The sequence below is a fragment of the Stegodyphus dumicola genome, chromosome 10 (genome assembly GCF_044657685.1).
Source record: "Stegodyphus dumicola isolate Sdum_Otavi_A_Nest chromosome 10, ASM4465768v1".
NCBI lineage: Eukaryota > Metazoa > Arthropoda > Arachnida > Araneae > Eresidae > Stegodyphus > Stegodyphus dumicola.
This window is the reverse complement of record NC_140777.1, coordinates 75,522,918-75,548,924: the sequence shown is the minus strand read 5'-3', so window position 1 is coordinate 75,548,924 and position 26,007 is coordinate 75,522,918. Positions and strand designations below refer to the sequence as shown.

Genomic DNA, 26,007 nt, shown 5'->3' with positions numbered 1-26,007 from the left:
TATAGTTAATTTAAAATAAATTTTTCATTTCTAATCTCAGGAAGGTGTTCCTGAAGAAGGAGATGATTTCAGTGAATTTCGAAGACGGGTATCTGATCTAATCAAAGATGTTGTCTTTATAATTGGCTCTTCAAAATGTTTCCAACAGGTAAAGTCAATTAACTCATTAATTATATTAGGATTTTAAAAGTGTGCTTTCTTTCTGAAGCTTTATTTTTCTTTTCCTTAGTTTACTTCTTTCACTTCAAATCAGTGATCTCTGCTATTTCATAAATAATTTTTTATTGAAGATTTAAAATATAAAGTCAAAAGGAAAACTGAAAAAGATGTTAACATCTTTTTAATTAGCCTGGTCTTCTTAAAAGATTCCCTTCCCTTATAGGCATATCATAACCTTTTATGTTATGCGCCAAAAAAATACACTACCACTGCCATTCCTTTATATAATCATTCATTTTTAGAATGGTACAGATGTATAAGTAATAAATTTTCAGTCTGTCCAGTTATTTAAATCAGGTTTAAGGATGTTAGGGAGCAAATTTATAACTGTGATACATAGGCAATTGATTTAATTTATAATATAAGAAAAAAAATATGTTCCAGTTGGACCAAATTTAAGCAGTAGGTCAGATATACATACATCTGGAATTTTATGCTGATTTAAACTGCTTTAAAAAGTAAAATCTTATTGATTTTATTACTAAATTTCTATTAAATTAAAATTTAACTCTTTAACAATTATCAGAATGTTTAGTTACTATTTCACTGTTATACACATTTCTCTACAGAAACCAAAAGGGCACTTGTATTTTCTGCAACTGCGGTTATAAATGGCACTCATTTTTAGTGTCACTGCTGGAATACTTCTAAAGAAAATATTTTCTCTTTTAGTCATGCAATAACATAAAATGGAATTGATTAGAAGCTACTCTGCTGGTCATTAAAATTGTAACACCAGGAAGAAATGATCTGAAGAATGCCAAAATCACATAAAAGGAAGAAAAGGTTGGGATATGCAAATGATTAGTATTTCAGCCCATTTAGATGACACAGGAGGGAGAAACAATATCTGAAGATCTGAATAAAAGAAAAGTTGTGTAGTGGATTTCTCATTCAAAAAATGCTTTGTAAGGTCGGAGTTTGCTCAGAATATCATGTGTGGATTACCATTCTGTGATATCACCTGTTGCACTGGCCGACATCCAATGACTGTCATACGAACATTGAATCAGTGGGTTGCTGAAGGTCATATTGAATAGCATGTAGGATCACAACACCCTCCTATGACTAATGCCCGAGAGGTCAGCCCTGCAAAACTGTACAACAGCATCATGGACAATTAATCAGGAAATTCGCATGTTTGCAGCACACCGAGTATCTGCTCGGTTCGCCGACATTTGCAGCCACCTGGATTATCAACATTTCGATCATTACTTCAGCTTCCCTTGACAATGCAGCATAGAGAGAGATGGTGACTCTGGTGTGCCTAAAGGCAAAGCTGGATACAGGATTGGCACAACATTGTCTTTACAGATAAGTCCTGGTTCTTCATACAGTATTCTGATCGCCGTGTACGTGTCTGGAGGCTCCGATGAGACTGTACGTCTCCTGCTTGCATTCAGTATCGTCATATGGGCCCTGCACCTGGTGTAATGGTTTAGGCAGCCAATGGGTGCACAACATGCACATCTCTAGTTTGAATCAAAGGGTAATTTGAACGCAGATCCATACATTTCTGACATCTTACGTCCAGTGGTAGTGCCCCATCTTTGAGGCCTGCCAAATGCCGTCTTCAAACAAGGTAATGCAAGACTGCATGTTGCATGTCATGTTCTGACCTTCCTCGATATGAAGGGTATTTGATCGCTGTCCTGGTCTGCGGGGTCTCATGATCTGTCACCCATTGAAAACATCTGGTCATGGGTTGCCGAGAGACTGGCCCACCACCCTTCTTCAGCTAATACAGTTGATGAAGTGTGGCATAGACATGAAGCAGCATAGAATGAGTTGCCCATTTCTGTCATCAAGCCAAGTTCGACTCCAGGTTTAAACAAGCAAGGGCCATTTTAGATGCCAGCTGTTTTTACTAATTTCACACCCCTGTAAATCCCCAAACTGCTTATAAATTTAATCATTTTATCTTTATGTCATATTGTTTACGTACAATAAATATCTTTTTTGTATTTGCTTTCCTTCATGATGTTGCATTTATAATGGCCAGCAGTGTCTAGAAGACATTTAGTAGTTTTATTACATTGGAAATTACTACTGGAAATATCTTATTTGTTTTACTCTTCTGAATTCATAAAAAAATTTGAATGTTTAACAATCCGTGTTTTTAGTATTACATTTTTAAGACTGTGATAGTAACTTGTCGAAAATTTTTTCCCTGAAACTGTTTTACTATTAAAAGTTTGTCATACTGTTTAAAGAATAACATAGTAACATAATGATAAGTAAGTAAAACCTTGAAATAAAGCATTAAACTCATTAATTGTAACCTGACAGTTTCATCCGTATTTATCAAATTCAGTTTTTGAAATGTTAAAGGAGTATCCCATTATTTTTTAGCATAAAGTCAACTTGGTTGTGTGCACTAGGCAAAGGTCATTTTGACAAGCTGAGTTTTTTATATGCATTATAATGTTTATCTCAGTTGTGAGCTGGACTTATTCATAATCATCAAAGGGTTGAACAAGTTTTTTCCTTCGTATTTTATGCCAACATTAGAAATAACAACACATTGCATTGCTATCAATTGCTGATCCTGAATCCACAGATACTAGGGACAGCTTTACCAAAAAATTTCTATACTATTGGTTAGGTTAGGTTATTTAATTACAGCAAAGCCTCAAGGCCTATCTGCCTAAGGGGAGGGATGCCTTGGTGGAGGACTTTCTAAGGGAAACTGGCTCGTATACACGTTACACATAAGAAAAACCACGAAAACACCCATGCAGCCAGCCCATTTGCGGGATTCAAACCTTGGACCGAACTACCAGTGTTCAGCGATTTTACTGCTCAGCTGCTGGTGGGCCTCTATACTATTGGAAGAAAGTCTTATTTGTATCTCATTTAAAAAAATAATATTTCATATAATTTGCTAACATTATTGGCATTGATTTATGGAGGCAGAAGAATAGCAGTAAGCTTTGATAAAAACCTAAAAATAATATTTTTTATTTTATAGTATTTTCATAATTGCTTGTTTAATAGTCATTTCAACGTATTGCATTACTGTTATTTTTTATATATTCTTTTTAATCATTGCATAGATGTTTGAGAATTTACGTTGTCAAGGGAATCTAGCTACATGGGATACAACAGAAGCATCGTTGTTTATTATGGGTGCTGTTGCCAAAAGTATTATCCCGTAAGTAAAACAGCATTTCAAAAACGATTGTAAAACTTATCTGTGCTGAGAATAAAATGTCAATGTTTTTAAAAGTGAAATAAGTTTTAAAAATATTTTAGCATTCAGGCTAAGTCACCAGCTGTGCTCTGAACTTAACAAACTTGTAATAAACTCTTTCTCGCAGTTTTGTGAGTGCTCATCTCTAAAAATAAAATTTGACTCATGTTCACTAATTTCAAAAATCTGAGATCCTGATTTTATAAATGTGTGTACTAATGTAGTACCTTCAAAACTGGGAAATGATCTCTGTGATGAATTTGAATCATATTAAGAATTAAAGTTACTACTACATATTAAGAATTGAGTACTGTATAAAATTTAATAAAATAATTAAAATTGCTAATTTTCTCTAGCTAAATTTTGAAATCTCCGATTTTATTTATATTTGTGTGTGATTAATTGCATTACTGAAATAAAATGTTCTAGAAATTAGAAAAGCCTAAAATTAATAATTTTAGTACTGAAAAGTATTATAGTTGCATCTTTGTTTATTTACTTTAAATATTCCAAATATTTGAAATTTGCCTGATTTTAAGTTCAAGTTAATCTGCAATTTTAAGAATTCTGTTGCTATTTTATTTTTTAATTCACTACTATTTGTTTATTCTTCTTTGATTTTACCCATAATTTGTTTCTGCTTTCCAGCCTTCTTTATAAGCTTAGATTTTTTTTTTATTTTTGCCTCTACTATTTTGAGGATATGATTTTATTGCGTTTAGGATACTTTAATTAAAATTTTAATATTGTTTCAGTGTTCATAATTTTTTCCTTACAAAATAATTGTATTTATATATACTTAGATATTTAGAGTAATAAAAATAATACAAAATACTTTCAGAGAAGAAAACAGAATTGTTCCTCAAACAGTAGAAGCCATATTAAACTTGCCTGAAACTTCTCACTTGGCTGTTCGTTATACAAGTACCTACCTTTTAGGAGAATTATGTGATTGGATAGAAAAACATCCTCAGTATCTTGGTCAGTATAAATAAATGTCATGTATGTTAATTATTAAATATGAAGAATTAATATTATATTTCAAAGATTAGTGTGTAGCTTAAATTTTAGAATTTTCAATTATGTATGAAAAGGGAATTGCTTATATTTAGTAAATTATAATATTTTCTTATTCTTCTTCTTCGTATTCCCCCCTTATAAGGTGTAGTTATATTAATAGAATTGCTCATTGAAAAAAATAATTAAAAAAGCCGAGTTTCAGTTGCAAAGCATAGATTCTAATGAATGAAATAAAATATTGTTTACTTTCAGATCCTACATTGAATTTTTTGCTTTCTTGTCTTCAAAAGAAGCCATTATCAACTGTAGCAGCTACGGCTTTGCAGAATATTTGTTCCACTTGCAAAAAACAAATGGCTGCACATTTTAATGGTTTGCTGCAAATAATTCAAGCTCTTGATACGTTTTCTATTTCCAATGAGGCAGCTGTTGGTCTTTTGAGAGGTTTGTTTTTTCACCATTCTTTTTTTTTTTTTTTTTTTTTTTTTTTTCCAATACTTCCTTTTATTTAGGAATGAATTTTAATACTGAATTTATAATTAGTAATAATTTAATAATATTAATGATAGTACTTTAACCCATTGTCTTTTACATGATATGTTTCATATTTTTCATGAGATTTTTACTGTTTCTTTACATGAAGATTTTTATGTTTTTATTCTTATTAGAAAATAAATGTTCATAAAATACTCATATACCAGAAATTGAATAATATGCAACATATTAATTAAAGTTGTGCTTTATTAGGTCTGTATATTTTTTTTACATGCAAAATGTCATCAGTTTACAAAAATATTCAGGCTGGGGAAAAATGTAACATATATAAGGAACTCAATAATTTTTATATTCTGTCTTGTAAAATAATAGGAACAAATAGTATTTTTTAGGACTGATGATAAAAAAAAATAAGTTTTTCTTTTTGTTAATGTGTGAAACTATGTTACACGTTGCTGTTTTGAGTAAGTTTAGTTATCTGTTCACGTGGTGATTAGAAGGAAATATACAGTCTGATTAATTTTTCTCATGAAAATTACTGTGTATGATATTTTTTATTTCAAGACCATGATCATTATACATTTGAGATCAAATCCCTCTTTTTTTAAGAAAATTTTAAAATTTTCTTTAAAATTTCCATTTTTGCTCCTGTTTAATAAAATACAAATTGTAGGCTTTTCCAGATTTAAAAATTATGATGTCATAGAATTTTACTTCCAGAGTCTAAGGATTAATGTATTTACAAAGTACATTGTGAGATTAAAAAAGTTACGATGCTTTTCTAAAATACTCAGCTAGGTATGAGAAACAATGTTAAGTTCCCCCCCTCTCCCACCACCATTCATTTGGAATGGCTGAACCCATCATTCATTTAATTATCTGATCATTAAGAACAGGGCTGAGAGTGCACTACAGTAGTGATGCAATTACAAAAAGGAGAAGCTCAGGCCTAATTTTGATGGGGAACAATTTAAGAGATGGATATGAGGATCATCCATCCCTTTTTAAGAGACTATCCTCTTACAAACATCCATGCCTTCTCTGGGATAAAAACCTGGGCTCAGGCTATAACATCATAATATCAAATATAAACCAGATCTACAGTGCCAAAGAAATAACTTCAAATAGGCTTTAATAAATTTCCAGTAGTCTATAGTGCTTACAGTGCTGATATTTATTAGTAGTGACACTCAGAAATCTGATTGGTAAGTGAGTGCTGCTTACATAAAACACTACCCTAACATCATATTTTAAGATAGTAACAAAGCATATGAAAAGTACCTTCGGTTTAACTTCATTCTTTTTTTTAAATTTTATCGTCATCAAATTTTAAAAAAATTACCTAAAAGTAACTTAATTTTTCCCCCATAGCACAAAACATCCTCAGGATGTCCTATTTAAGTCGCAATATCCCAGGACATACTTAGGATGTCCTAAGGATGTTGATTCTCAGATGTCCTGAGGAGATCGTAATTTAACATCCTGAGGATGTCTTATTTAAGTCGCTATGTCCCGGGATATGACAGCATGTCCTGAAGATGTTGATTCTCAGATGTCCTGAGGAGTTCACCAATTTCACATCCTGAGGACATTCATTCTGCATTGTCCGGAGGACTTACATTGTCAAACATTTTGAGGATATTTGTTCTCAAATTTACCAGTTTTAATTTTTTGACATTGCACATCTGAAACTTGCACATTATTTTATTTTTCATATGTATTTTACTAAGTTGTTTCTAAATGCTGTACATTAAAAATATTGATATGATTGATGATTTATTCTTGTTATTTTGTTATTAATTTTAACTGCTATTTTTTCTGACGTTTTTAAAAATTTATTTAGTCATGGAAAAGATTTTTTTCAATGGTTTAGCATTTTCTAGAATATTTGCAAAATTCTAAATAACATATATTTTTTTTTTATAAAAAATGTATAAATTACATGTATAATTACTTACAGATTACAAACCCTACTACAAATATAGGTAAAATTAGATATAGATGTATTTAATTACGGAAACGAATTTTTTTTTTTAAATTTGGATATAGAGACATTAGGTATTTTTTTGGAAGCAGGAAACATGAAAAATTAGCAACTGCCTTCGCCGGGAATCGAAATACGGACCTCTGGAATACCGGCCCAGTGTGCAGAACAACTACACCACGAAGACACGCTAGGTGTGGTGGTGGTGTATTTAATTATGGCAAAGCACACTAGGGCTATCTGCCTAAGGGGAGGGATGTCTTCGTGGAGGACTTTCTAAGGGAAACTCGCTCGTATACACGTTACACGTGGGGAAAACCACGAAAACACCCATGAGCCAGCCTGTTCGCGGGATTCGAACCTCGGATCACACTACCAGGGTTCAGCGACTTTACCGCTCGGCCGCTGGTGGGCCGAAGACACGCTAGGAAAGCGGGAGAAATACCTTATATTACTTATCGTTTTAAAGGCCGACTTTTTTTTAAGGGGATCCAATCACTAAATCCTGGGTGTGGATATACCTCATCCAACACCTTTTTAGTTCGGGCGCCACTGTGGAGACATTAGGATTTTTTTGGGAAGCCGTAGAGATGAAAAATTAGCAACCGCCTTCGCCGTGAATCGAAGCACGGACCTCTGAAATACCGGCCCAGCGTGCAGAGCTATTACACCACGAAGGCACGCTAGGAAAGCGGGAGAAATACCTCATAAGGAAAATTTTTTTCCTCTAATTACAGGACAGAAAATGTTTTTCAATCGCGCGATCTGTTATTGATATTGAATTACAGTCGTGCGATAATTTCGCAGTAAAGATACATCTCTGATGCCTATCCAAGATTCTAAAAACTTTGGTCTTATATAGAGATGGTCGTCTTATAGAAATAATGCTTAATATCAATATTTATTTATAATCTCAGAACTATTGGTCACTTTCAGAAGTGGTCGTTTGAGAGGCGATATTCTATATATTTATTTACTGATACTCTCAGATTCCAAAATTTGTTTATATTCTCAGAAATGTTGGATGGAAGGTGGTCTTCCCCATACATGCAAAATTTTACATTTCATTAAAAATGAATTCGGCATTATTTAACTATTTCCCTATTAATTAATTAATTAGATAAAGAAAAAATTAGGAAATAGTACTGTTTATTACGGAATAATGTAGGAAGTTCTACAGAACTATATTCTTTCGCATCATTGCACATTGTATCCGGCAAACTACTAGTTCCTCGTATTCTTCCGCAAATCCGTAAACATCTGTCTGATTTCAAACGAAATCCAAAATGGCTGCGCCATGAGGTTAACTTGTATGGATATTTTTTGTTGCATGAAAGGTAAGTTCAGTTGCAATACTTGTATGTTTACTTTTTTTGCTTTTCGAATTTATGTTATTTATGTCATTTTGACAGTTAAATGTTTCACAGCTTTATTAATTGTTACCATTCTGTCGTGAATTACGTGTATCTCAATGGCTGGCTGTCTTTTCAAATATCTAATTTGCCCTGCTATCCAAATGTTTATGACTGAATTTTTTTTAGTCTAGTTTATGCATTCAGTTTCAAAATAATATGTGTGATCAGATTGCTTATTATTTTATTGCAGCAATATATTTATGTTAAATAGTTTGAACAATTGTATAAAAATAAGAGTTTGCATTGTTTTGTCCAAAATATGTATGGTTGCAACATTATCTTAATCTAGTTTGTAATTCAAGTTTTTTTGGGGGTACTGTTCTGTTGTTGGGACCAGAATTGGAAATGTATGAACCTGTGTTCGTAAGTATGTGCATAGATGTGTATATGTAGACACACAAACATACAAATGTACAAGCATACATAAATACAATTCTGAACCCGGTCCTGATAACAGAACAGTACCTTTTTTTAATCTTTTTTGAATATTTTATAAAAGGATTAAGCATTTTTCAAACTGCATATCATTTTAAGATTCGACTTGCAGGAAGACAAAATATGGTCATTCAATCAAATGCTTATGATTGCTTTTAACATTTTCTCATAAATATTGTTTGCATTTTTATTGTATTTTAGATACTTTAGTTATGTAAAGTGAACATGAGAATATTAGGAAAGCTGAAGAATATGAATAGCTACCATAATACATGTATTTTTTCATCGAGCCCATTGTTTTAGAAACCAATGCACCATTATTATATGCTGGCTTATTTTATAGTTATATGCAGTTTAATTTTATGTTCATGTTACTGTAGTATTGTCATTATAATAAAAGTATTGATAATTTTTGTTGAATCATGCAAGTTGCCTAACATTCAGAATTATTACTACTGAATTTTACTGATAGGTTTTTTTCGAGTTGACATAATCTGTCTGATAAATAAAATAAACTGGTGTTTAAATTATATGCATTTCTCTTAATGTTTCATTGAAAGTGAGATGGAAATATAAATGCTATCCAGATAAGCTCAATATTAAAGTTTCTCCCCCTTCTCTTCTTTGATTTTGAAATAATTTATAATAAAATAATATATGCATAAGTGTAATTAATGTAAAGTGTCATTCAATAATATAATTTATTTTTACTGATATTTTTATATTTCTTATCTGGGTTTTTTGGTGTTAGAAGGAGGAAAAGACTGTAATGTTTTAATTAAGGAAATAATTAAAACATTACGGTCTTTTAAAAAACACAGTTACAGTAATGTTTATTGAAGCAATCAGTACTGTGTGATTGCCAGTGATTGAATAATGTTAAAATGCATTGTTCATAATGAAATTTGCTTATCTTTGTGTTATAGATTTTATTTTGACACAAGCTGAAATTTGAATTATTGGAAGCACTTTGAAAACCCGAATTATTTCCTGAATCATTAATCAGGCCAATATATAACATACAAATTTTCATACAAAATTATTTCTTTGAGCATATTATAAAGAGCTCATTTAATTTTATTATTTCTACAAATTTTAGACAAAAGTAGCATGTAACAGTTAAAGATTTATTGAAGCCTACTTGTTACTTGTGGTAACAAAGAAGTGTGAAAGATATTGCCACATTAGCGATGAGAAATGCTGGGAACTTTCAGAAGTAGACATTTCGGAAATGATGGGCTTGATAAGAAATTTACATGGTTTTATTATTTATTCTTTTGTTAAAAATGGATTTTAGATGTTCATGTGAAAGAATTCTGTTTAATTATATGTGAAAGAATTGTTAAAGTGTGGCATTTAAAAAAATGAATTAATAATATGCAATTATCTTTTTATTATACATATATTACTATACATTTCTAATGCGCTATGTAAATGTCAGTGCTAAACAATTGAGATACTATTGTCAGGGCAATCTTTTCTTATACATGAAAAATTCTGATACTTTCTTATCATCTGCCCTCACAGCTTCAACTTATGCTAAAACAGCAAGAGTATGCATACCACACACATGTATTTACATGCTTTATATTTAATCTTTATTTCTGAATAGTATTCCATTGAATGAAAAATATGTGAATATTGACCCAATGTATATATTTTTGTGTGTGTGCATCCTAAAATTTCTTGTTTCTTATAAAGTGCTTATTTGAATTACTTCTTGTGAACAGAGCAGTAGATATGAACCATAAACTAACCATTTTGCCAATTTTCACAGCTTTGCAGATAGAAAGCACCAAAATTTGTAATAATGTTAAGTTTAAATGACGTTCTATACTTTTGTGTTAATTTTTCTATTCTATTAATTCTATTACTGTGTTATCAAACTTTCTGCAGGAATTTCAACTGGTTAAGATGTTATTACCATGTGGAGAAGAATTTGGTTTTCAAGCTAGAAAAAATTGCAGCTGAAGGATTTTGTAGAAGGTCAGTCAAACTGGTTTTAGTTAATTATAATTTAATTTTGTGTGAAGAATTCTCAAATTTATTTATTATAAGTGTCTAAAGGTCTTCAAAATTAAATTCTGCTTGTTTTTGAAATTTTTCATGACATTCATTCTTTGATTATTATTATTTTTTTTTTTTTTTTTTTTTAATTTACTAACTTATATCCAGGCACATATGTTGCATTTAATGCCATACCTTAAATATTGTAAAATGTTAAAATAATACATTTCACTTAAAAATGTGGTTGTGACAGTAAATTTTCTGTTACATTTAATCATATCTATAAACATTGGTATATATCATTTTTAATCTGTATATTATTTTGTGCATTTCTTTTACATCCAAGATCTGGCATATGAATTGCTTTTCAAACTGATAACATGGTGTAATAATGTAATCTAATGGTTAAAGTTTACTATGGAACGGGCCAAATTTAATAAATTATTCTTTGATAGAAATTTATTCATGTGTTCAGTGTGTCTCATCTCTTTAAATTGCTAAAGTAAATTTTATGTACTTGCATTTAGGAATTTTGACTGTATCAGAGTAATTTTGTTTCGGTTATTATAACATGCAAGGGAAAAAATTCATTCATAGCTCCGTATTTAAAATTAGTTAATTAAAGTCCTTAATAAAGAGGGATGTTTTGTTGTTTTTAATGTCGATAGAGTTTAATTCATAAATATGCCACATTAAGGGTTACTTTTTAACCTAATTTAAAATTTTCATTACTTTAACATGTCCAATAATTGTTACTTTAACTCCGATATTGTAATAATATCAAAATTCCTTACTTTTTGATAGGTAATCCAAATGTAAAACAAGAAAAGAAAAAATTAAAATCTAGAAGTATATTTATTTCATACCTCTAACAAATAAAAACAACACAAGCACTTTTTACTGTCTATCTGCATAGTGTGGCATGTCCCGTAAGACTGAGATTTGTATGGTCAAATCCATGTTTCAGTTAAAGGAAAATGCATGCACGGTCTTCTGATTTTCCCTTCGATTAAGGATTCTGTATATACTAGCATAAGAAATATATTAATTAATGCAGTGTTGTACATCAATATTTATAGACAATTATTGTGGCTATGTTTATTATAATTTTGTTCACTGTAATGGCTGGAGTGCCTAAACCATCATATGCTGTGTAAACAAAACTCAAATCTTCATCTCTGCATACTGCTCCACTAGTGTTTAAACCACTGAAATGGTGATTATGGTAGAACATCTTTGGTAAAAATTTACTCTCTGTAACCCTTGGCGAATCGTTTCTTTTTTTTATATCAAGATTGTCACCTGAGAGGATCGGCACCAATTTCAAGGTGGCCGCTACACAAAACCAAAATAAGAAGTCAAAGACATACACAAACTCTGTGTCCATGTACATATCGACCTATTAAAACAGAGAACTGCACAAACTGGGCATTGTGCACTGCCTTAACTTTGTCCATGTACACATTGATCTATTTTCACTTTAAGAAAATCAGAAAGTTAAAAATATCAGTTACCAGAAAAAATTTGCCACTGTCTTAACACACAGACAACCAAAAATACACAAACAGAGAGGAATAAGTTACCAAAAATACATATTTCCTAACATAAAAACGTTAAACAACAAATCTTCTAACAAAAATTAACACACAGAGACAAAAAAATAAATGAAACGTCATTTTTTTAACATACCTTTTTTTTTCACATGCATATGTTTAGGCTTCCCACCACCATCCTCCAGGTAAGCAATTTAATTACATTTTTCGTCTCTTAGTCACCTCAGACATACTCAAACAATGGTACCCACACCAAAATAATAAATAGCATGTTCAAAATACAAGACCATACCACTTCCGTGTAACCAAACACAGCAATTGAAAAGAATGGTAAGAACCAAAAACCTGGGACCGTACAAAAGGTTTACTATTAAAAAAAGTAGCCCAAAACTAAATTTATCACTGCACGTTGGCAATATTTGCAGAAATAACTCCTTTTTATTGACAAAAAAAAGTTTTTTTTTTCTTCCCAAAGGCTACTTTCGCCAACATTATCAACATTAGGGTTACCGAAAAACTTATTTGACGCAATGGGTTTTCACATTTCACAAACAACCAATACCACTTTGCGATTTTTTTTCAGACAGAAACCAAGGTGCACCATACAATAAAAATTAGCCACATCTTCATTTACTACTGTTACAAGTACTTCTTTGGTAAATTTCTGTGGTTAAATTCAAAAGTTTAAAATTGCATTAACATGATCAGATTCAGAGTCATAGCTAGGGTTTTCAGCGCTCAGGGACAACTGAAGATTTCGCGCCCCCTACTGCTTGCCCAAGGATGGAAAACATTTAATTCTAAAATGTTCTAACATCAGTTTGGCGCCTCTTGGATTCTGCACCCGGGGACAGATGCCCCCTTGCCCCCCTCTAGCTACGCCCCTGATCAGATTTTATTTTCTGCACGTAGCTAACAATTACTTATGTGTTGTCAGATAAATGTTACCAGATGCAGTTAATTATTTTTTACTTGCCAATCTCATGAGACAAGTTTTTTTTTGCTCCTGCAAGACTACTTTGTGTTGCAAAATAAATTCATTCTCACTCTTTTTGGACTTGCCTACACATTAAATTTAAAATAGTTTTATGAATAGGTAAGATGTGATTATCATAATTTTGTTTCTCTCTTTATCTTGGCAACTTTATATGTTGATTCAGTATTCAGGTTACCTACCAGTGGCTGATTGATAAAACTGCTCATATGTTCAGCTGGTGGTTTGAGTTTATTTTCTGACATAAAAAATTTTAAAAGGCATCCCCCATGTTTTACTATAATCGAAAAATCAAATAATTGCCTCTCTGTTTATAGGTACTAAATGTTAAAATATTTTAAATGCTTCCTGTAATTTGCATTCTAATAGTCATTTGTTTAAATTTAATTATGAATTATATTCACATATAGTAATTGTGAGTGTTTTTTTTTTATTTTAGGTGCTGTGAAAGGCAATGACAGAGATCCAATGTATCAAGAGTTCTTATATACATAAGAATACATGGATATAAGATTGTTTTTCATGAATTCAAATAAAATGTGATAAATTGGATTAATAAAAACTATTTTGAATTTTGAAAAGTGTTTTTCCTCTGTTAATCATAATATAGTGCCAAAAATTTCTGAATGTGTTTATTTTTCATCCAAATAAATAGCTTTACAAAAATTTGTCATATTAATAGATATTGCATAATTTAGCATTATTATAAATATTTATTATAGCAGATTTAGCTGAACTACTTTTTTAGTTTCTTTGCAGAGGAAATCACAAAGGTAAGTGGTTAGATATTTTTCTGTATTCCCCATTAAGTAATTTTATCTGGTAAATTACCATTACTTATATACTAAAGGTGAAAGAATAAGCTTTCCTTGAAGATACAAAAATTTGCAGATATTTCAAAAAATTGGTATACGTAAAAAAGTTCTTAAATTGCCACATATGCGAAACTGAAAATGTTATATATGAAATAGTTCAGAAATATAAATATTTTCACTATTTTTTAACTATAATTCACTGCATTTGTTATATATAATCGCAGTTTAAGGTAGCAGTACTTTTCTCACTGTGATTTCTCATGTATTTTGATTCATAAATCCACGTATTTTGATTTCTCTTTTGAGACCGAATAAAAAATGAACTAAACATTCTAATTGACATTGAGAGTTGAATAAAAGCTCACCTCAAAATAAAATGAATTAATAAATTTATGGAAAATTTTACATTGCATATATTGAGCAGAAAGAGTAAACTGAATATACTTAATGGAATTAATAATTGGTAGAGTTGATAGCAGAATAAAATGCCTAAATTGCATGGTAAACAGTAGATCTTTTGAAGTTTTTCTATGTTGCGTAAAATGCAGATTTAAATTTTTGATATTGATTGTCATATAAATGGCAATTACTGTTTTATTTTGCTCTGAAATGAATGGTTAGTAATAAAATTCTGGATGAGACAACCTTTAACATGCGCTAGAATTTACAAAGTTTAATTTCGTGCTGATTTCAACGGGTAAATTTCATTTTACTGAATTTTGCGTAAAATAATACCAATGAACCATTGCAAATTATTTTCAGAACTTTTTTTTTAATCTAAAAGGGCTATTAGTTTTGAAATGTGACTTCATATCATCAGTCGTAAACTTGTTTCGCTTTTCATTCAAGTCTTGCCATTTGGCAAAATTTAACATATTTACCTTTAAAATCTAATATATTATTGACTAACAAGCCAAGCTATTTAAAAGCATTACACACAGTTCTTAAAAATGCTTTTTTTAATTTTTTATCTGATTGATTTAAAATGCATTTAATTCATGATATATCTAATTGAAAACATTTTAATATTTCTAGATAATTACATGATATATTTCTTCATTTTTCAAATATATAAAAGATATATAACTTTCTGGTGTCAGTATCATATAAAATGTTTTGCTATTTCCACTGCTCCATCTGTATTGATAATCTATGCATTCATAAACTTTTAGCCTCTTTGAGTGACTGCTAAAATCTGAGGCCTCTCAGATTTTTTTTTTTAATTGTGTGAGCAGAAAGATAGAATTTTAGAAGAGCTTCTTGAGTTACCTTTTGAATGATATAAAGAATTGTTAACATAATGTCAAATTTTTACAACTAAATATTAAATATATAAAAAAAGCCTGCAGCATTCTCATGTTACGAAAACATATTTATTTATTCTGAGGCTAGGAATTGATTTAGTTTTAAAAATACAATTTATTCCTTTTAACAATTTCCCAACAGTGTCATCAGAACACTATAAATTCCTTACATGTTTTAAAGAAAGATGATTCATTTATGTAAAGATTATTAAATGGGTAATTTTATTATTCAGTTTTTAATACAATTTAACTGAAATTAGAAACTGATTTTGTAAAATAATTTAATTATGAATAATTCAATTTGGGGGCTATTGGATGTTTAAAAATGATCAAAAGATTTTTAATATCTTAAAAATAAAAGCAAAATTTTCAGTTTTAATATTTTGTATTAATAATTCATTTTAATTTCCTTGCTCAGTTTTAATATATTTACAAATTCAGATTTAAAAACAAAATAAGTTGTATAAATATTTTCAACATTTCTGATTTTTCCATAGTAACCGTAGGAGAACGATTTGAGACTATCTGTGTAAAAAAAAGTAGGTTTTAGATCATCACACCTTCACATACTTTCACTGGAATTTTCCTCTGTATATATACTGGGATGTGACACTAAGCAGTTGAGAGTATGTATTTAAGAGGTTAAAGGGATATTGTAACTAGTGTTTCAAATCCTGATAACATCCCATACGCTGTCGGTGGGACGTAGATAGGATATCCTAAGGATATACTGGGATGTGACATTAAGCACTCAGGAGGATGAGTTTAGGAGGAAATTGGGATATTACGGGATGTCCTGAGGATGTAATAAGTAGGACTTTAAATCCTAATAACATCCCATATGCTGTCGATGGGACATAGATAGGATGTTTTTAGGATATAATGGGATGTGATTAGGAGGTTTGTGGGATATCCCGGGATGTCCTGAGGATGTAGGAAGTAGGAGTTCATATCCTAATAACATCCCGCACGCTGTCGATGGGACTTGGTTAGGATGTCCTGAGGATATCCCGGGATGTGACATTAAGCACTCGGGAGGAGGTGTTTAGGAGGTTCGCGGGATATTCCAGGATGTCCTGAGGATGTGCGCATATCCCGCGAGCAACATCCTTGGGATATCCCAAGGATGTTTTTGTGCTATGTGGGTTATGTTGCATTTGACTTTAAATAAACATGTAATTGAGCTAAGCAAATTTCAGCCCTTACTCAGAGCTTAATATAGGTTTCCAGATCATATATTGTTGGACCCTTTAATCATTCCCACAGCTCACTTTCCTTGTTTCCATAAAAGAACTAGACTTTGTGACTTTAGGAAAATTTTGGGGGCCCTAGCTTTTTGAGACTAGGTCTTTCTGCTACTGTTATCTAGGGAATCGACTAATTAAAAATAATTTTAAAAAGAAAATCTGAAGGGTTTCAGATTTTAAATTACATCCAAAGGGGCATTTTTGTAACATTCTGTGTGTTACCTTTATTTATTAAATATCATATTCTTCACACTTAGACCATAAGATTCAGTTCAAGAGCAATATCGCAAAATAATTTTAAATTGAGCATATCTAGAATTTCCGATACACAGTCTCATGCGCTGAAGCTAAAAATCTTTTTTTCTGTACAATATTGCTATTGCTCTGAAATCCTTGAGTTTGGTAATCAAAAGTTTTACAAAATATGAAATACTTAATAATTCGGCATTCCAAATTTAGGCTTTCAAATGCATATATTTGCAGCAGGATTACATCACTCAAAATTTGATGCCTCTATGGACCATTGTTTTAGCACAATGTGAGAAACATACATACATTTATACAGATTCTTCATTATTTAATTTCTTCAAATATAATACAATGCTCTAATATTTGGTGGCAACAGTTTGAACAGTGAAATGGACATTCAGAGAGATTCAACATTGAAGTGCAGGGGGAACCCATTAGTTCCTCAGTGACAAAGCCCCTTTGGACTAAAAATAATTAAAGATCATTTCATTATTTAATTTATCAAGTAAAATTTGTGTACTTTAAATAAAGGGTTTTTTTTATGGAATGTTTCCATGAAGAATTTAAAATTCTACCATTTGCGTCATCAAATATGTATTTGTGTTCTAAAAAAGTTATACTTTCTTCATATTTTTTATTGCATATATATTAGCTGAAACCCCATTAGATATGGATATTTAAGTAAATTATTCAGCCGTAATAAAAAAAAATATCATCCTCTTAGTTGATATTTTACATTTTCCTTTATTTATTTTTAAACTGCATGGTTTTGAACAAAGTGAGTTTCAAGCTGTTCAGTCGAAGGCAAAATTTTTGCTTGTGCATTAAATTTTCTTTCTCATTTGTCTGTCGTTGTTTTATAAATATGTGTATGTTATCATTGCATTTGTACAATTCATTTGCATTTTCTTTTTGCCATGTCATACAAGAAAGAACTGTGTTGCTTTAGTAATAATAAAATTTATTTGTAATGTTGTAATTTTTATAATGGTAAAACTCTTTGTAATGTACAATATATATTACTTATTAGTGTACATTAATATTTTAAATAATAATGTAAAGGTAGTAAAAACATTAATTTGTGCAATTTTTTTATATAGGTACTGCACTAATATTAGGTCAGATGCCATTAGATAAAATAACAGATGGTCTGATGGAATTGTGTAAAACGCAAATGCTACCTTTATCTTCCGTATGTATTTTATTATTATTTTATTTATTTATTTTGCTTGAAGTTTATATGTTTAGAACACACTTTTCGAGAATTTAAATTTGTTTCTCATTTTGTTCTATAATTCTATTTCTTTTAAACATATTTTTCTGCAATTGAGCATACTTTACAGATGTATTATTGGTATAAATTCTGTGTGACTGATTTTGAAAGAAAGTTTTTTTGTTCATTTTTATTTGAATGATTGAATTTGTGGCAAATAAAAATTTTATGAAAACAACTTTCTCGCTATTTAACCTTTTACATTCACTTCATCTAATATTGATATTTCTGAGAGCTTCTGAAATTCTTTTAAAAGTCAACTTTTTCAGACATTTTCATTCTTATTTTATGTTTTCTGAATTTCTGGAATCTTTGTAGAGGGTTTTCTTTAAGATTAGATTTCACTGCAGAAATTATAATCATTTGACAAGAAAAAAGAAAAATTATAGTCATTTGACAGCTTCTCTGAGGTTAATTTTAAGATTTCCTAATTACATTGTGTAATTAGCTCCTATGTGTTTTTAGTTTGACAACTTACACACAAGAAAAAACTGCAAAATTTATTTAACAGTAAGGATTCAACATTTGTTTTGTAGAATAGAAGAGAAACATGCCAATGTGCAATCAAAATCACAATAACAACCTTGTACTTAGCGTTCATATAGTTAAACACTCAATCGATTTCGAGGGCAGCTAAAGTTCCCTCCTCATCAGGAGAACAAAATTACTAGAAAGGGGAAAAAAGAAGAAAAATAAAGCATCGGCAAAGGAGTCTCAGAATCACGTGGTCATAACCGGGTTTTGAATCAGAGTTACACTGGCCGCCTACTGTAGGCCAATATGGCCCTTTAAAGGGCACCACTGGTATATATATATATATAGTATACCAGTTATTTGTCACTTTTTTAACCTCCTAAAAAACGCTAATTTTTCTACACCAAGAGTTGTAATCATAAGTTTCTAGTGTTTCCTCTTGATTCTAGATGGCAGCACCACCCTATGAATGCTCAGTATTTTGCAGTTATGAAATTAATATACCTCATTCCAAGGTATTATATTTGAAGATTCATAAATTCTGTTGGAGGGGAAGAAAAAATTCAAAATCTGCAAATGTATGATGTACACGTGCTGAATTTTATATATTTACTGCATTTCATTCAGAGCTGATAATTGAAAAAAGATTATTTATACAATTTTAAGACCAGTATATTAAATATCCCAGCGCCCAAACTGAAGATACTAGGCAAATACATAACAGCACCAGGCTTCTCTTTCTCTGCTCTGTGAAATGTGAATTTCTTTACATTATAATTGTTTATGATTAATATAAAGTCACTTAAGATTCAATATTACGTTCATTGGGGCATGGGGAATTTACTGACCCTGTGCTGAGAATGAATAAAATTATTTTAGTTTCATTTTATTCTTTGCTTACTCCAGTCGAGTTTCTCATTCACCTCTGTTTATCTAAAATTTTAATTTCACCCTTTACCCGGATAAAGACTCATCGATTTCAAAATTGCCGTCTAGTGTCAAAACGTTGCACAAGTGTAAGGGTTAAATGTGTCATGTTAACCCCGAAAGACACTTGTCGCCTCGTATTTTCCAAAATCCTAGAATGCAGGGAAAATGGTAAGAGGTGACAGCTGATTTGTAATGCTATCTTGACAAAGAGGCTGTGATAATATCATACAAAAGGAAAGCTCATTTACAAACAGATGAAACAGAAAGGCATTTTAGGTCCTTCTCTTAGTGGAATGGAAAACTGTTTATTTGAAAGCATGCTTTTATGCTTTAGGGCAGCGGTTCTCACTTTTCAAATTTTGTACCACCGTAAAAGCATTTCATATTTAAAAATCAATGCATCCTAAATGGAGTGTATATAAACAAAGAATAAAACCCTTTAAATTTATATTATTTATATTTGTAAGTGAAACTTTTACATTACAATAAGATATAAATCAGTACACTATGAGTACATTGGAGTGCCGCTATAATTCTTGGAAATTGTAATGTCAGGAAATTGTTCGAAGCTCTTGGAAAAGTCATCATTTCAGCATTAAAAATCAAAAAATCAAAAACTTACAAATATATGTGTAAAAATCAAAAACTTAAAAATATATGTGTTTCTGGATAATAAAGATTAGAACAAAATGTTGAAAAGGGTGCAATTTTACATTCATTTAATTTTTTTCTGTAAAAATTGTACCACTAAAAATATCGTAATGTAGCACAGTTTGAGAACCAGTGCTTTAGAGTATCATCTTTGTTAATTTCAGATGAGTAATTAGGAAACACGAGAAATATTTCCCCTGGGTTAGGATACAAGTACATGGTTTCAAAACAAGTCTTCACAGTTGGTGAGAGCAAGGAAAATATTTCCAAAGCCAGTTTTAGATGCAAAACATTTATCTTTTGAAGGAAAAAAAAGGGGGGAACATTTGAGTAGTTTTTTTTTTTTGGGGGGGGTTGTTTAACAGCTTTTTTTCCTGAACAAAATGATATATTTTAACCTTCACTTACACACAAAAAACAAATTATGGGGGCTCAATTATTGAAAGTGTTTGGGGGACGGCGATTCTTGCTATCATAGCATGAGGTATGCTCTTTTTATATATTACAGTCAAAACTCTTTAATCCAGACATCCATAATCTGGAATGATCTATAATCCGGACCCCAAAGCTACGAACTTTCTGCACATGCGTAAAGGTATTATTCGTTTATGCATTCACATAATACGTTTACACATGCACGTTTAATGTATAACGGATGGTATAAGCTAAGCTAAAATTATCTAATTACCTATTTCAGTTAATGTTGCAGATTGCGTTGTTCCTTAATTTTCTAATTGGATCTGGCTTATTATTTTTTGTGGACTATTAGAGCAATTTTATAAAAGTAAGCTTGAATTTTCGATTATGTCAAAAAGAATTTCTGATTTTGGAGCTGCCAAAGGATCTACAAAGCGAAAGCATGTTTCGATGTCCATCAAACAAAAAGTGGAATTGCTGCAAAAATTGGATAAAGGCATATCCTTTGTTTTTCTAACCATTTCGAAATCTGTTTATCAATTTCACGCTGCTCTGCGGGGGGGGGGCACAATAAATTGGATGTTGATCTGTCAGTGCTATCGTTATCTTCAGGGCAGATGTTTTTATTTTTTTCGGCTTATAATTCCTTACTAAATGTAGTATTTCATCTCGATGTACTCCGTCTTTGATACAATTTAAATCAAATTCCTCGTCATTATAAATATCACGAATGCACATCAAATAGTTTTCTGGTTGCAATTTTCTAATTTCGATATGCATAATGTATGCTTTACGCATGCACGCGTTGAAAGAAATGTTTAATAAAGTAAACAAATAAATATTAAGCTTTTTTTTTTTTTTTTTTTTTTTTTTTTTTTTGTAAATTCTGATACCCTTTAGATCATAACTGCTCTTTATTTCATAAATTACAGTTTCATATTTTTAATTTTATAATTTCTGCATGCCATCTTACCAGATTTAAACTGATGATCTATAATCCGGAATCGCCGAAGTCCCGACGAGTTCGGATTAAAGACTTTTGACTGTATCTAAAGTATAAAATATAATTCCAAAAATGCAACATAATTTTTTAGCTGAGTCGTAGTGTTTCATTTTTCAGTTTTTTATTTTTCGCCTGAGTTACATCTCCTTGTAACATTATACTAGTTCAATAGCAGCATGGTACAGTTTACACCTGCAATGTTATATTTGCTAAATTTTTTCATAAAATGATAATATTGCTTTCAAATTAATTGTTTTCAAAAGCTTTTTACTTATATTTTACAGTATATTCAGCTAGGTGGCATTATCAAAGCGCATAAAAATGTGAATTTTGCTTTTAAAATTTTAAATTTCTGGCAAAATTTCAAAAGTTTTTTACTTTAGACTTACATAACTATATTCAAGCACCCATCTCTATAAACACATATCAAAAGTACACAAAAATAGATGAAAAAAAAATGAACAATTGGCAGCTACTTGAAAAAAAATGTCATAGAGGCTATAAAATATACATAAGCCCTAAAAATTCGGTATTTTGCTCTAACTATTTTCAAGTTCCAATTTTGTGTTTTTAGAGCCCATAAGGCTGTGTTCAGACGGCGACGTAAAGGGCATAGAGGGGTAGTCATAAAGGCATAAAATACGGGAATTCCGTTCACACTTGCGAGAACGGGGTGTAAAGCTGTGGGCAATGAGAGAAGCTAAATTTGCTTATTCGTGGATGTGTCTACAACTTTCCCACGCTGTTCTCCTGCTCGATTGATTTCCCGCGTTTGCTCTGCTTGTTTTGTATCAGCAAAATCTTCTGTAGAACACCGTTTCATTTTAGCTTCGCTCTGATTGGTCGACGCTTATCCCAAACTCGGCTGTAAAGTTGAAAACTTTGAACCCTATGCCACGAGTCCTAAACCAGATTTTGTGACGTAGCACAGACTGGTTGCCTTGGCAATGGAGCTCGGCTTTAACTACTTATGCCCTTTACGCCCCCGTCTGAATGAAGCTTAAGTTACAGTTCATCCAAAATTTTACCACAATTTAAATTATTTCATATACCGCCCCTCAAAGGGATAATACTACAGAAGAATAAAAGCTAATTTAATTTTATATTGAGGAATATATATGGAGAGTAAATATATGTGTTGGTTTGAGAAGAATTCATTCCACTCTTTTCAAGCAATATTCTGTTATTTTAAAAATATGAGTTAATATTCTGTATAAGATTAAATCATTATTATTTCCTTTAATTTCTGGCATTCAGATTGGTGTCTTAAGAACTTTATTGTTGCTTAAACAACAAATGCAGATAACTATACTTTTTAAGCTTGACATATTTAAAAAAAAAAAAAAAATGGTGTAAATCTTCTGTGAAGAATTGTGCTTGTATTTTTAAAATATTTCTGTTCTTCATGTATAATTTTAATTTCTTGCACCTAGCTTTAATTTCATTGACAATTTAGTTTGCTCTGTTCATTTTGCATTTTAGTTACTAAAAGAAGAAAAAAGTAACATTAAAGAAGGCACAAAATCAGACCCTGCTGTTTGGTTAGACAGAATTGCAGCTATATTTAGGTACTTTTTTTAATACATTTATCTAACTTTTGCATGAAATACGAATATTTATTATACATATATTAATGTATATCATACTTGGGGTGGATGACGGGACGCTGAACGGATGACATGGCTACATGGCTCCTTGTGGTAACCATTGTTGGTTCTGTATTACTGCATATAGAACAAAATACATTTAATATAATCCATCAATAACATTTTAGGTTATTGTCCTCATGATGTGAGGATGTTGTTAGTGGCAAAAGTCTCTCTAACTAAGATTTAAGGAGCATTCTGAGTTTTCGCCTTATCTGAATTTACAGATTGAATTAGTCACGCATTGTTAACTTTTCAGTTTTGTTTTACATCTTCTGATTCATTATAATAAGCATGATATCAGAGGAGCAACAGTATGATTAGTACACCAGCCTCCCTGAAATCAAGAGGCTTTGTTGACAGACACAATACAGATTGCTAAAATCCCTTGACAGTGATCATGAAGTCATGATTCTTGTAATAACAGCTATAGCCATAATTGAACAAATTTTTGTTTCTGTAGTATTAGAGTTTGTTGTCTTACCTCTTGTAACAGACACTGCAACCTGTGGGCACATTTCTTATCTCTTTGCGGTCCACCGCATGTTAAATCTAATGAAAAGAACTGCACATGTGTTTTAATATATTTGCATTTAAGATAATCAATTTGAAATTCAAACTTATTTGCTTTCACAACTTAATAAGAACTGATGAATAAAACTTGGTATAGCATGATTGCATAATTTAATGTGTGTCTGTGAATTTGTCATCATTGTCAGTATGTCCTTTTGCTTCCAAGCAGTCAATTTTTTTATTCATTTACCAGTGTTTATATTCAGGAAAATAGTTTCAACTACAAATATATTACGTAAAAGAGATTTTTACGATTTGTAGAATTTTTTCTGTGATTTTCATAGAAAGTGGTAGTGCCACATACATCCATATTTCAGCGTATGAATTTCTGTTCTATTACTTGTATTCAAAGTTCTGCAGCTCATTGTGGATAAATATTGCGAAAATAATGGCATAAAGAGTTTGGAAAGGCAAAATATTTTCCCAGTGATGCTTTGCAAATATCTACTGATATTATTTAGATTAGATATTTTAACAAAAGTTCTTAAGGATTTCACATATTTTAATATTGATTTAAGAAAATGCATCTTGAATGTTCATAAAAATTGTGAATGAAACCAAATATTTCATGGGTAAGTGCTTGGTTAATAGTAAATTTCACAAGGCTTTAGTTTTCAAAGTTTAACATGTTAAAAGATCCTTTGCCGTTATGTAAGTACATGTATCACGTATGTAATATGAGAATCATATGTTGAGGATTAATTTTGGAATGATGCACTAGACAGAGATTTATTATAAGCATATTGCATCTTCTTAGGACAGGAGGGTGAATAATCAAATTGAAAATGAATGTTAAGGGGCTATTATCAGAATTGCCGCATTACCGGGAAATGTCTGGGAATTCAAAAATTGACACGGGAATTTAAATATTTTAGTCAAAATCTAGAAACGTCAATGAATTTTGTACAGTAATCTCCAAAAACATGATTTTCGCACCAACGTTGAAAAGATATAACTGGTCCCCAATTACCATTCTGTAAACAATTCCATTCCAGAATTTATCTTAAATACTTTTTAAAACAATAAAGCTGTCATTCATGGCATAATTTTATCATAATTAATGATGAAAAAAGTCCAATGTTTAAAAATTTACACATTGCATTTAAAAATGAGCGAGTTTCACTTCTGATTTTGTTTATTACTTAAATGAAATATATTGAAAGAGTATTTAATTTCTTTTATAAAGGCATGTTTTATGTGTGTAAAAGTAAATCTTAACTATTACTTTTAACTAATTAATTACATTTGTGCTGACATTTTATCTTAAATACATTTCGGTGTCAGTGACTGCAGATATTTCAGACGCATTATGACTTCTGATATTATATAATCTTTTCATATAATTAGTAATTTATTTGGACTTAACTAATTTTGTGATACAGCTAATGATTGCTGAAGAGAATGGTGGTTTAGTATGCAAATATTGTAGAGCAAGTTTTCTTAGTTTGACAGAAACTTAATTTGAAAGTTATTGAGGACCACAAGTTCTATTATAGCTATAATAGTAATGCTTTGGGGATTATAAGTCATGTGTAATTGACAAATTTTTGAGTTTTCAAGTTGTACCATAATTAATTTACCCTCAGCAGAGATAAGGTGCACTATGTGGATATACTGGAATTTTCTTAAAACACACTTGGAAAACCTGGAAAAGTCGAGGAATTTCATTCTCCTGTTTGAGTGCCAACCCTAAAAAATTAAAGCTAGAACTAGTAACATGCATATTCTTTACCTTACACATACATACATATAGAGTGATTGTGTTAGTATTTTTTTAATGCAATAAGTTGAATTGTGTTTATTTTTCTAAATACTTTTAGGCATACTACTCCTTCAATTACAAATGGCCAAACACATCCTTGTCAACCTGTTGTGGAGAAAGTGTGGCCTTTGTTGTCTGAAACTTGTAATAAATATCAGTCAGATGTACGGATAATTGAACGATGTTGTCGTTGTATACGTTTTGCAGTTAGATGTGTTGGAAAACAATCTGCTTCATTGCTTGAACCTCTAGTTACTCAAGTAAGCAGTTTTTCATTCCATAATGTTTAAACTTTTTGAATGTAAATATGATATTGAAATTTTATGAGATTATATGTTTATGCAAAGC

General features: G+C 30.8%; 1 protein-coding gene across 1 annotated transcript in view; it reads left to right on the top strand.

Moving 5' to 3' along the window:
• Positions 1-26,007, top strand: part of Tnpo-SR (transportin 3) — a 116,943-nt gene that overhangs the window by 69,215 nt on the left and 21,721 nt on the right. The window contains exons 13-19 of the mRNA XM_085825081.1: positions 41-148; positions 3,276-3,373; positions 4,254-4,393; positions 4,685-4,876; positions 18,031-18,122; positions 23,161-23,246; positions 25,718-25,919. Coding sequence (XP_085681207.1) covers positions 41-148; positions 3,276-3,373; positions 4,254-4,393; positions 4,685-4,876; positions 18,031-18,122; positions 23,161-23,246; positions 25,718-25,919 — 918 coding nt within the window. The remainder of the gene's footprint in view (positions 1-40; positions 149-3,275; positions 3,374-4,253; positions 4,394-4,684; positions 4,877-18,030; positions 18,123-23,160; positions 23,247-25,717; positions 25,920-26,007) is intronic.